This window comes from Neopsephotus bourkii, unplaced genomic scaffold (assembly GCF_033783945.1).
Source record: "Neopsephotus bourkii isolate Nb327-2 ecotype Australia unplaced genomic scaffold, CSIRO-AGI_Nbou_v1 NB_1441, whole genome shotgun sequence".
Lineage (NCBI taxonomy): Eukaryota > Metazoa > Chordata > Aves > Psittaciformes > Psittacidae > Neopsephotus > Neopsephotus bourkii.
This window is the reverse complement of record NW_026901918.1, coordinates 325,017-338,222: the sequence shown is the minus strand read 5'-3', so window position 1 is coordinate 338,222 and position 13,206 is coordinate 325,017. Positions and strand designations below refer to the sequence as shown.

The window sequence follows — 13,206 nt, the reverse complement described above, 5'->3', positions numbered from 1 at the left end:
AATTGAACTGTATTTATCTGTTTATTCTGTAGTGGGCTGGTTTCTGTGGCAATACTGCTTGATATGTTTGTATGTGTAGAACTGGAAATGAAAGCAGGAAGGGAGATGAGTCCTGAGCCCATTTAAAAAGATGCTTTAACTTACAGAGTTTCAAAATATTTATTTGTGTCCATTTTAATATACACATGTATCACAATATCATTTATATTTATACCTGATGCTATTTTGCTTAAGGAAAAGGAGTGGTTTTAACTTGGTTTTGGTGTGGGGGTTGTTTTGTTGGGGTTTTTTTGTCTATTTATTTTAATAATTACAATTTTCATTTAAAAAAGAAAATATGCAGAAGTTTGAAGGTAGACTGAAAATGTGAAGCTCCTTGAGTGGCTGCTCCAAGCTATTTTTTGTTTTATTCGATGATTTATTAACTGTAACATCAGTTGTTTAGGGTGACCTGACTCACAGAGTCACTTTGCTCAGTGTCTGAAACACACAGCTGGGCTTCCCACTGTGCCTTCTCACTTCCATTCCAAGACTCACATTTGTTTACGTACAATGGCACAGCTTCAGCAAGAGGTAGTGTGTATCCTGCTCTTCTGTCATGTGGCCAGGTTGGGGCTTAAATGCTGTGAAAAGTGAAGAGCTCAGCTCTTCATATGCTAGGCTGGTGTTTGCTGGACCACTGTGTAACACTGAGTACCGTCACCACAGTTTCCTCCTGAGCTGTGCTCTTCAGAAGACAATGGTGAAAACTGTTTGGGTGGTCAAAATCACACACAGGTTGTCAAAAGCCTCAAGCATTGCAGCAGGAAAGTTTCTGGACCTCAATGGAACAAGGCATTCAGTTGCTATGTCTGGGCAAGCTCTGGAGTTGCATAGATGTCTGGATGTGCACAGAATGTTTACACCAAACAGGAGACAGCTAATGAGACATTCAAAATCAAATAGGTACATTTGGGGTTAGAAATTTGGACTTGGATGTCTGAACCCCGTCTGAGCACTATTTTAGATGCTGATTTTTTTTTTTTTTCAGTTTTGGCCCGTAACAGAATTCTATGGGATGTACTTTACCATTGTAGAAGAGAGCCCAGGAGTTGATCCTGCAAATGTGAGGTGTGTGCATAATGTTTGCAATAACTTTTTCTGTGCTGCTTTCATCATTTGAATAGAAAGATCAGGTGTGGAATTGTTTTTTATAAAAATAGTACACCAGTTAAAACTTATCTAAGCTTGTAGAATGGTTATAGGAACACTAAGACTTTGGATCACATGTAATCTTATATTTTCTTTAAAGTTACTTGTGTTATGTTTATTATGAAAGCAAACACACATGGCAAATGGAATCCATCCAAATTCTGTCAGGGATTCCAAGCAAGTTCAGGCTGAATTCCAGCTTTGCCCATTGCTCTCAACTGCTCCTATCAGGCACATACCATATGGTCATGGAAACAAATACATGCACAGCTTTTTTCTTTGTCAGAAAGTGACAAAACAGTTTGGGACCATATGCTGGGGAACACAAGCAAGCACTCTAACGGCTTACAGGAGCAGGGTGAACCAACTCAGAGGAAATGTGCAGTTGTCCGTACTTCTTTGCCTGCTGTACATGCTTTTTCTGTGATACAGAGCAAGAATTTTTACTGTGGTTTCTTTGCTGTAGTGACGTCACCTTGGTCCTGCCAAGTGATTATCCTGCATGTAAAATATGAAACAGTGGGGTTTGTTGTCAATGAAAAAAGTAATTTTGGGCTATGAAGGTGACTTAATTCTCAGTTGCTAACTTTGTCTGGTCATTTAACCTTCACAACATAACGAGTTTCCCCTGCTAAGCCAGAAAAATAATTCAGAACTGAAGTTACTATCAAATTCAAAATTATTCCCAAATAGAAAAAAAAATTTTGGATCCATATTCTTGATATTTTGTGAGATTTTCTTGAGAGCATCAGAGCAAAAAAAGCAAAATATTATTTTGGGGAAGAATTATGCAAAATATAGACTAGTTTATGCAAGCAGTTTTATTCCATATTATGTTTAAGAGGTAAAAACATCATCTGAGCAACCATAAGCTCCAGAGGAACACAGACTCAGAGCTTTTAAGGTTTCAGGCAGCTAACTGCTATGGGATTTAACTAATCAAATTTTCTTGTAGGAGTCACAGCACTGTCTCTGGTTTAGTTTCTTGGGCACACTTTTTAGCACCGACTTCATCTGTTACCTTGCATCAGAAAATTAATCCTATCACCTAATAAATATTGTGCTTACCATCACAACTGAACAGCAGATATTGCCAGAATCACAGAATATCATAAAAATAGGGGAAAGGAGAAGGAAGGCATTAAACTGAGGGCCTAGTTAATATTTTGTAATCTTTCCTCTCCTCACCCTCCCATGTAATCTACTGAAGGAGGTGCAGTGTTGTGTAACTGGAAATAAGCACACTGGCTACTTACAGTCACTGTCAACAGCTTCATTTTGGAGAGCAGCAGAAGACTGCGTAGTCTTTTCATTATTCACAGGTCATGTGCTGCATATGCTTCCTGTAACAAGTTATATGATTATGTGATCTTGCCCATTTCCCCAGAGAGTAAGGCTTTGTTCAGATCTGTAGATGATATTTATGAAGAGTAAGAAAAAGTTGTACAGATACCTACATATCTATCAGTTTGGCCCCAGAAACTTACAAATCTCTGGAACAGAGTTTGGAAGAAAAAAGTGTTGTGAAAGTTTGTAGAGTAAAATTTATTTATGAAGAAGATGCCATGTGAGGTGACATTAATAGCTTCTTTTCAGTGATTTTCAAAACAAAGGACATACTAGACGTCATTCGTCTGGACTTTAGTTGAATATTTTATATACCTCCATATGGGAAGTTATGGGTTAAGATGGATCTTATGGGGATTCTTTGATAAACTGTAAGGAGGATGATGAGGTGGCAGAAGAGAGAAAAATGAGAAATTCTGAATAGCAAAATAATAGGTAGATGAATGCTGTTCCCTGTTGATATTTAATATAGATTTAATAGATTCACAAAAGCCTTAGGATGAGTTACGAATGTGCAACCAAAATTCTTTGATACAGAAGCAAGAGGTATTCTTGATAGAAGATGGAGCAGGATATCTTACAGAAAGAACTGGTCTTGATAACTTGAAATACAAAAAAAAAAAAAAAAAACCAAAAACCCATCAAGAAATGGATGGGGTAGAGGTCCTGAACCTGGACATGTAGAATTTTGATGCAGTTCTCTGCAGTTAGGGACACACTGGAAACAATAAAGAGAGGATGTAGGTTTTCTAACACAGCATAGAATATCTGTAACTGGACAAGTGTAACTATCATTAGGGGGCCTATAGGGATGCTGCAGAGGGACTCTTCATTAGGGACTGTAGTGATAGGACAAGGGGTAATGGGTTAAAACTTAAACAGGGGAACTTTAGATTGGATATAAGGAGGAAATTCTTTCCTGTAAGGGTGGTGAGGCACTGGAATAGGTTGCCCACGGAGGCTGTGAATGCTCCATCCTTGGCAGTGTTCAAGACCAGGCTGGACAAGGCCTTGGGTAATATGGTTTAGAGTGAGGTGTCCCTGCCCATGGCAGGGGGGTTGGAACTCGATGATCTTAAGGTCCTTTCCAACTCTAACTATTCAATGTTTCTATGATCATGATACATCGGGCCTCTGATCACAGAAAGGAAATTAGAATTGATCTGATAGAAAAGAAAAAAACATTTTTAATCTTATGCTGAGGTCGAGCCACACATTTTCAGACAGATTAAATCAGACTCACAAAAATATGAAGGGATAGAGGATGGGCAGAATGGCAGGGGAAAAGGAAAAGATCAGGGTGATCAGGGAGTGTAGAACTTACCATTTCACAGGAAATTTAAAAATTTAGGCTTATTTAGCGTAACAGAATAAAGGTTGAGGTGTGATTCTGGTTATTTCATACCATAAAGAGGGAAAGTGGGAAACTACATATCTGAAAGGATATTAGAGGCGTAAGATATAAGAATTATAAACTGGTCATGAGTACACATAGGCTGGAAGTAAAGAGTAGTTTTCTAGCCATCAAAGAGGTGATGCCTGGAGCAGCTTTAAGAGTGGAGCCTATAAAAAAGATTCTCCTTACTTTTACGTTAGGTTTCATATATTTATGAAAGAGATTGTAAAATGTGGTGTTGTGATGGCAAAGGACTAAATTCAGTCAGTCCTATATTCCTGCCAAAGAGGGATCAGGACCTCCCTTTGTCATTCTTAGGTGCCAGAATAATTTTCAAGATGGAACTGGAGACCTGAAAGGAAAGAGGCAACATGCAAAAGCAGGAAGAAGAAATACGTTGTCGTGTTTGCCTTTGTTTGACGTTTAATGGAAAACAAATATTGAAAGAGTTGCAAATTTAGAGCATAATTTGGAGAAGAACTTAAAGGGATATGTATGTATTCACTACTCAGCACCTTATGAATAGAGTCTAGAACAACAGGAATATTTATAGAGAAAGCATCTGTTTAAATTTGCCATTAAAAGTTTAAAAATATCGCAAATATTCGTGGGCTACCGTGTTTTTGGAGTTTATATGACATAGTTAACAGATTCCTGCTCACAGTTCTGCATTATCTTAGAGTACAGACTTCTCTGAACTGAAAAAAATCACAACCAAAAACCTAAAAAGGATTTTGAAAAGCGTGTTGAAACTGTGACCAGAGTGCCCTTATTTCTGGTAGTATATGGCTTTGCAATGTTTTGAAGCTTTCCTGGGAGCAGAATAATTTTCTGCCTGTTAAAGATAGCCCATAAAGTTTTCTTCTGACCTTCCAGCGAGAGAGGACCGGTAGAGCCAGCAGAGGAAGATGCGGTCAAGAGGTTCTTGCCTCTTGGAGTACGTGAAGCGGGGCTGGCATCCCTGCACGTTTTGGGGGCAGGAGTAACTGTTTTAAATCACGCAGTGTGTGTGGGTGCAGAAAGGGGTCGGTTGTGCAGCGACGAGGAAGGAGGCACATGGGAGAAGCAGCAGATGTGCCCACCCGCCCGCTAGCTGGTTGTTTTATTTGGGGATTTTTCTGAGGAAGCTTGAGGTCTCCTGAAGCTTTTGGGGGCAGGATTCGCCCTCTGGAGGGGGCCAAAGCCCTGCTGGTTCTTGGGGGTTGCCGAGACCACATTACCCCTGTGCGGAGTCAGCGACGGGTCTGGAGTGCCCGCTCCGGGCCTGGGCCAGAGGCGGGTCAGCCCCCGGCAGAGGGTGCCGGCGCGCAGAGACTGTCCTTGTCCCGTCCCCCCCTTGGCGCCGCTCTCCTCCCCTGATGTCGGATTTGTCCCGGGTGACGTTGGGATGCTGGGGAAAGAGGAGGAGGAGAAGGAGGAGGAGGGGAAAGGAGAGCGGCTTCCTCCGCCCCCAAGTCGAGGACAGTCCGTTAGCAGGAGCACGGGGCCTGGGCGGCAGTGCCGAGGAGAACCTTGTGTGAACGCCGAGCCCCCCCCCTCCCCCTCCCCCCGGCAGCTGCACCGGCAGCGGACCCCGCTCGGCCAGCAAGTACTGCGACCCCAGCGCTCTCTGCCGCAGCGGCCGGCCGGGCAGCATGGTCCCCGCGGCGGGACAACTCCTGGCCCTACTGGCGGCCGCCGCGCTTCTCCGGCTCCGTGCGGCAGGTAGGGAGTGGGACCGGCGGAGGGAGGATGCTGCTGCTCGTCGCGAAGGGGTGTGCGTGCGGCAGGGACAGCTGCGCCTGGTCTGAGGAAGTTGCGCCTGACCGTTTGGGACCGGCGGAGCCCCGAGCATCCCCTGTTGCTAGTTGACGCGCTGATTACTCTTTTTTTCCCCTTCTTTCTTCCTTGATTCTTTTATTACTTTCCTCGTCCTTTCTTTACTTCATCTCCCCCCCCCCCCCTTTTTTTTTGTTGGCAGAATGGAAACCTGATGCTGCTTTTTTTTGCTCTTTTTCTAGTTTTACGAGGGGGCGGGGGCTGGCAGGGGGCGAGGGCAGCGGTGGCTGTGCTGAGCGGGGCTCGCCGAAACTTTTTACCCGGGCCGCATTTCGGCCCCGCTGCCCGGGTGGGGCGGCGGGAACTCCGTGTCTCTCCTCGGCTGGTTCCGCGCACTGAGGCTGGTTGTTACAGACGGGGGGAGGGGGGAAGAAGGAGAAAACAAAGGAAAAGTTGGAGGTTTTGTTGTTGCCGAGGGTGGGTAGTAATGAGGGGAGCCTCCTCCCTCCGCGCGCCCTCCAGTCCTCCCCTCGGAGTGGTTATAATAATGTGTTATTATTTGGGTCGTTGAGTGTTGCCAGAATCTCAGCGGGAACCAGGAGGAAGCAGGGTGTGTGTGTATAGAAGTCGAGTAGCCAAGGAGGCAGCCGCGGTGCCTGCAACTGATAGAGGCTCGGAGGGTTTCCTTCTGTGTGTTTCTGAGCTTTAGAGGGTCCCACTTCCTCTGTGTACCTGGCCGACCCTCGGGGACTGAGGAGGTCAGCGTTTGGGAACTCTAGGATTCAGTTCACTAAGCTCCACAATTGTTTTTAGGGCTGAATTAGCTGTCCTTACTAACATCTGACCTTGCGCCGTGACAGCGGCCGTGCCGCTGCTGAACAGTTGCCAGTTTGTCCGGCATCTCCGAGACGAGCGCAGGGATTTACAGGGACCTTGGGGAGCGCTTGGGGTTGGAAAGCCGCGATGGTGTAAGAGTTACAGTTCCTGTAAAAGAACCCGCATAAAACTTTTTTTGTTCTTCCCCCCTCCCCCCTTCCCCCCGTACGCCTCAGATACGTGGTGCCTTCACAGCAGAACGGGGGAGGTTTAACGTGTTCGTTCTCTGGGATGTGAAATGCACCGGGGAGGTACTGGCTGGCGGATCTGATCTTCCGCGAAACCATTCTCTGGAAAACTGCCCTCTCCCCCTCTGCAGCAGATAAACTTTGCTCGCAAACTCCTTCCCAGGGCGCTTTGCCCAGGGACCCAGGGAGGAGATGCCCGGCGGCACCGTTTCCGCGCCAGGTTTGTGACCGTTCCCGCATCGTCCCCACCGGGCCGGGCAGAGCGGGGGTCGCCGGGCGCGCATCGCCTCTCCCCCAGCCCCCGCCGTTCCTTGCTTTAAGTTAATTACACCAAAGTGCTGGAGGAGACCGATGATGGCTTTAAGGAAAAACAGTGATGCTGCAGATTAGAGGGGATCTGTTAACCAATTGCACGTTTGAAAGGGCTTTTCTTCCCTTTGTTGCTTTCTCTAATCCATTTACCTCTCCCCGGGAGGTGACAGATGCCTATATTTCCTGTTATTCATCTCCGGGGTCCTAGGTCCTGCCATTTGTTGCATTACCGTGAAGGGACAGGGTCAGCAGAAAGGTAAAGAGAGGTCTGAGGGTTTTCCGGGGGGAGAGCAAGAGGGGAGCGTGTTTCAGCTCGCGGATTCGGGGTCAGTTCCCGTCGCGTTTGTTTTTCCTAGTGCCTTTATTGCTCCCTTTGAAGAGCCTGCCCTGCCCTCCTGCGGGGTCCCGGGGGTCTCCCGGGCGGGAAGGGGGGGAGTTCAGGGGGAGCTGTGGTAGAAGGCAGCAGCTCCTCCCGGGGCCGCAGGGGGGTGATAGCCCGTCCTCTGCGGGGTGTAAAAGGAGGTGCTGGCCTTTCTGTCCCAGTCTGCGCTTTCTGCCGCCTTTCTTCGGCAGCTGGATCTGTTTTTCAGGCGCAGCGGGAGGGAGGCGGGCAGGGTGTCCCGGCGCTTCTTCCCTTCCTTCCCTTGGTCCCCTGCAGCCCGTGAACAGCGACGCTTGTGCATCTGCCACTGCCAGCTTCTTTCTACTCCTCAATCCCCCGAGCCTCCCCACGGCTTCTCGGCGGGGGACGGGCTCCCGGGCATCAGCGACCGGCCAAAACGGCTCTCGACGGCTCCGGCTGTGAGCTGGGCTGTTACCATCTCCGCCTGCCTTTGTGAGCAATGCTGCGGCTCTCCCTGCCTGCGTATGTCATCAGGAGACATTTCAAATGCGGCGAGGGCGCGCAGCCTCCTCGGAGGCAGTGTAAAATCACAAACCACCAGTAAAAGCGGATTTGGGGATTTATATTTTTATTTTTATTTTTTTAATGCTGACCCGTAGACGGGCGTGTGATAATCGTCTCAGCCACCTGTAGAAAGCGTGGATTCGGTATATTTCGGTAGGCATGAAGTTGGAGACTCCATTTTCTCCTCTGAATGTGCAGCACAGTGGTTGAGAGCCCATAATCACAGCAATAAATACTTGTGAACTTCTATTGTTAAACGGTATTCTTCTGTTAAATTAGATTTGCTTAATGGTAAACGGGGTTTTGTTAAACTACATTACATGTAAAGGTTTATTTTTGAAAATGTTATTTCGGCCTTTTCAGTGTTCACTTTACAATACGACCAAAGAAGAGGCAACAGAATATAGGGTGCTCGCTTGCCGGTGATGCACGGTATAATACTTACAGAGTTTTGTCGCCCTACCATTAAATAGGAAAGGACGTTTAATCAACCTGAAGTTAACACTCATGTGACTTGCAAAGTATGCAGAACATTGCGTTTAAAATAAATAAATAAATGCTGTCAACAGAGTGTTTGGGAATGAAAACATAATGGTAACGCTGTGCCACGACTCTGCAAGCCCTGAAGTTTCCAAACCTGTACCTAGTTTTATGAATTAAAAAACCCAGCAAACCACCAAAAAACCAAGCAAACAAACAAAAGTCCCAACCCAACCCCGAATTTCTTAGAGTACAATGTTAGTGGAGGAATGAATAGAAGCACCGATTACTTTTGAATGTCTTTAAATACCTAACTATAGAAAGATGTAAAACGCTTGAACCTTTAAAGTTGCATGAGATTTAGCTATAGCTCCTTTCTGACTTTAATAAATGCGATTCAGCTCCTAAATTGCACATAGGTCACCTGGTAAAAGTCGATACAGCTTTGAATTCAAGAAGTCTTGGCATAGCTTTTTATAAATACTGTTGACTACGTTAACTATTTTTAGGTCAAACCTTAATCAAACCTTTCTTATCACTAATTAAATCGTTAAGTAGTTCAGTGGTGAAGTTTATACTGGGTCAAGGGTTGCCACTGAATGTTTTTTCCCCTTGAGTGCCTTGATTATGTTAAGCATTTGTAATGGAATTGCAGTTTTCCCCTTAATCTCTTTTCTGCTGTAAACAGCATAGAAATGCAAGCCGCAGGAAGAAAAGGACCAGTTGACAGACGAGGCAAATTAATCCTGTTTTTTGAGCTTCCAGTTGTTTACAGGAAGGATGATCTTTTTTCTAAACTTACAGCACTTTGTGCAAGGTGTGAATAGCTTACAGAGCTGTCATTGGCATGGAAAGATATGTGATCGTTAATTAGAAAACTCACAGTCTTGTCCCACTAACCAATGAGAATGAAATATAAAAGGAAAAAAATGGAAATAAATACAGAGTTTTGCTCGATAACTACAAGAATCTTCTATATAGAAGACTACTTGTAGAGTCCTCTTCATGGGTTTTCCTCCAAGTCTTAAATTCACATTTTACATTCAATAAAAATGTCAGCTAGAAGCAGACAGCGTCTGAGGTTTTTAATCATACTTGTGATTGAGAAAATTTATTTTAAAGAGCCTCTTCATGTTATTTTGAACATTGCAGGGAAGGAAAATATATTAAGCCAACTTCCTTTGGCTTTCATACATAAATCTTTCTTATAGAGGTTCTGTGTTGCGTTGCGCCATTGCTCAGAGGGAAGAAATGCTACTTACATTATTCCATCTAATTTATAGCATCTGTCACTATGTTCTCTGTGCAAAGAATGGTTTGCTATTTAAGTTTGTTTATTCATTGTGAGGATGTTGCTTTGTAAAGGAAGTTGTCATTAGGCTCAGCACGTCTGGAAAGTATGCAAGTCCTCAAGTCTTCTAATCCAGTGACTACAAAGTAGTTAAAGCTTCAAAGAAAAAGAATGACAGGATTTTGCTGCACTGAAAGAGGATGCAGTGTTTGTTAATCCTGCTTTTAATTGTTACTCATACTGCAGATTGCCACAGCATTGCTACTAACCACTTGGGACAAACAAATTATTGTCTTTCCTCTTGGTTTTGTCTAAACATGTAAGTACTTTGCAGTGAAATGTCCCTTACCAGCTTTTTGCATTTACTTTTTCCAAGCCTTTGCTGTGCACAAATATTAATTTGCAAACATCCCGCTAGATGGTTTTTCTGATGTTCTCCACAGACTTGACTCACAACTGATCTTTTTCTCTTCACATCTGTTTGTCCTCTTCGGATAGTTTGGGAAAGGATTTCCAGTTTCTTTTCCAAATGATGCTGGCCAGTGATCCCCTTTTTAAATTAAAAATAGTTTCACGTGACTTTTGTGGTGGCAGCAAAAGGTGCTTTTCAAGAAGACAGGATGATCCCTTGGCTGTGGAGTATGACTTTCTCTTTTAACCAGCATTGGGTGAAAGTTTTCATTGAAGAAAACCAATAAATCTGTACTGTAATTTCAGTGAAAACAAGAAATCACAGTAGAAATGTATTTCATCAACGGTACATTTACTGTGACATGAGTAAGTAGATGTATTCCACCTACCTGAGGCTTGGCTAGCTCACAGGATGGTAGCACTGATCTAGAGCAGTTTGCAAATCATGTTAAAGATGAAATTTGGATGTCCTGTGGACAGTTCCATGCTTCTGCTCTGGTTTATTATTAGTGCTTGTGTATCTGCATGAGCTGTTGTGCACATGTATCATGTAGTAGTGTTCCTTGTGTTTCTTGCTTCATGAACCAAAGGGTCGTTACTGCTGTCTGCTGGTTGAATTAGTTTTTTTGTTTATATTGATGCATTGTAGTTTTCCTATATAAACTGTCCCAATGCATGCATGTCTGATGGTCAAGGAGTGTGGTATACAATAGCTTACAGAAGAGGAAAGATTTCACAATTTTACTGATTGGGTAGAAGGTATTTGAAGAATGAGAATGGTCTTCCGTAGGTAGTACCTCTGAGTCCAGAGCAGAGCTGACTGACAGCCTTAAGGTTGTGTGGTTGTGAGGGTGCAGTTTCATGGGCAACTGAAGCTCTTTGTTTATTTAGTTAAATCAGTAAGCTGACTCTGCTGGAAAGTAATCATAGGGAAAAAGGATTCTGCAGAAGTGAAAGACTGTGTGGGCAGAGGTAAGCAGAGAGAATAACAAAGAAAGATAAGACGTTTTCTTCTTCCACTGTCAATCGTGCTGGAGCAACAGGAAAACGTTTTGTGAAGATACTACTTGAAGGAACAGCAAAGTGAATGGTTTTGGAACTGTTCCAGACCCCATTTTGGTCAGTGTCTAGTTTTAAAGTATGAGTAGTCAAATCAGAAAATCAGATTGGATCTCTGCAGGTTTTTGTCACAGAGCTCTCCATCAGTTTCACATGGAAGACATGCATCTAAAAACCTGTAAGATTCATGCTTCCAATTAAGATGTGAACTTGTGAAAACACACGTTCAATGTGCTTTTTTTGAATGAAAAGTACCCATGAGTATATTGTCATGTCTATGAAACCTCTACTGAACTAATTCTAACTTCACTGTTTGGAAGCTTTCTTTTACATAAGCAGCATAGACATTTAATTCTGTAACTCCAGGTCATTGCCCCTTGTCCTCATCAACACTGCTCTAGCTGTTCATTTAGCTGTTCATCTGGCAAGTATTACTTTAAGATGAAGTGGCTTCTAGAAATTATTTTCCCTGCTTTTGGTAGCTTTTGGTAGTTTGATTCCTTAACTTTTCTTTCAGTGGTATTGTGTACATAAATAGAATGACTTGAGTGGTTGTATACAGAAACAATAAATTCTGTTAGAGTTCTCCTAAAATTGTCTTAGTTTTCAAAACAACATACACAACTGTCTAGTTGAATCATAAATCAAACTATCAATGGACTAACTCCCCATCAAAGTAATAATGCGGTCACATACTCATATATAGGGTATATAGGGGACAGAACGTACAGGAAAAGACAGGAAGATTTTTATCCCCGTTTCTTTAGTAAAAAATATAAAAAACTATGCTTGTAAAGAATAAATTTGGCTTCTACTATTCAGAAACACTCTCTTCTATATCATGAACTGTAACAAAGGTAAGTCTGAAAGAGGAATCACAAAACTCTACCCAGTGCAAACTAATGAGACTAGCAGGCTCCTGCAGAAGTGAAGGAGCTTTCTTTCCTCCCTGTTATGACAGAATAGGGACATTTCATACCTCTAACTTGTATGTGAGGCACAAAATTTTTTTTCTTTTTTTGAAGAGTAGAGTTCAGGGGCAGAGATAACCGGCACAGGAAAATCTTAGGAGAAGGCAGGTATTTCAGCTGTATTTCACAGGAAGATCTTAAAACTACTTCTTAAGTACTTTTCTATTGGTCAAATATTAATCTTTCACTTCTGAAGGCCTTAACATGCTGTAACTATTGTAGTTTTTCTCTTATATATGGCCAGGTTGCTTGCTGTCATACTAGTGGTATTTTAAGCTTTATACGTTTGACATGTAAAACTACTATGGCAGTTTTCAGGAAGGTAGAGTTCCTTAGTTTCATACCTAATTTAAGTAGTCATTTTCTTGATATTCTGCCTCATGTAAAAGACCCCACTGTATTTTTTGCTGGAGTCTGCAAGTTTTAATTTCTTTGTAAACTATTCAGTCACATTGCTAGTTTTTTTAAACTTTTGATAATACTACTTAAAACGAGGAGTGGCTTGAAGTGTCTCGATTCAAATATACATTGTTTAAGGGGTGGATGGGTACCCTTCTGGGAATTCAGAGGAGGGCCACAAGGATGATCAGGGGACTGGAGCACCTCCCGTATGAAGATTGGCTGAGAAAGTTGGTGCTGTTCAGCCTGGAGAATGTTGTGTGGAGGCCTCATGGCAGCCTTCCAGTATCTGAAGGGGGTCTATGAGGACGCTGGGGATGGACTCTTCATTAGGGACTGTAGTGATAGGACAAGGGGTAATGGGTTAAAACTTAAACAGGGGAAGTTTAGATTGGATATAAGGAAGAAGTTCTTTACTGTAAGGGTGGTGAGGAACTGGAATGGGTTGCCCAGAGAAGTGGTAAATGCTCCATCCCTGATGGTGTTCAAAGCCAGGTTGGACAGACCCTTGGGCAACATGATCTAGTGTGAGGCATCCCTGCCTATGGCAGGGGGTTTGGGTCTAGATGATCTTAAGGTCCTTTCCAACCCTAACTATTCAATGATTCTATATCCAACAG

General features: G+C 43.4%; 1 protein-coding gene across 1 annotated transcript in view; it reads left to right on the top strand.

Annotated features, from left to right (window-relative positions):
• Window positions 1-5,490: 5,490 nt before the first annotated feature.
• The window catches only part of ROR2 (receptor tyrosine kinase like orphan receptor 2), a 154,224-nt gene continuing 146,508 nt past the window's right edge, over window positions 5,491-13,206 (top strand). Inside the window, exon 1 of the mRNA XM_061368682.1 lies at window positions 5,491-5,638. Within this exon, the coding sequence (XP_061224666.1) occupies window positions 5,569-5,638 (70 nt within the window). The 5' untranslated portion in view covers window positions 5,491-5,568. The remainder of the gene's footprint in view (window positions 5,639-13,206) is intronic.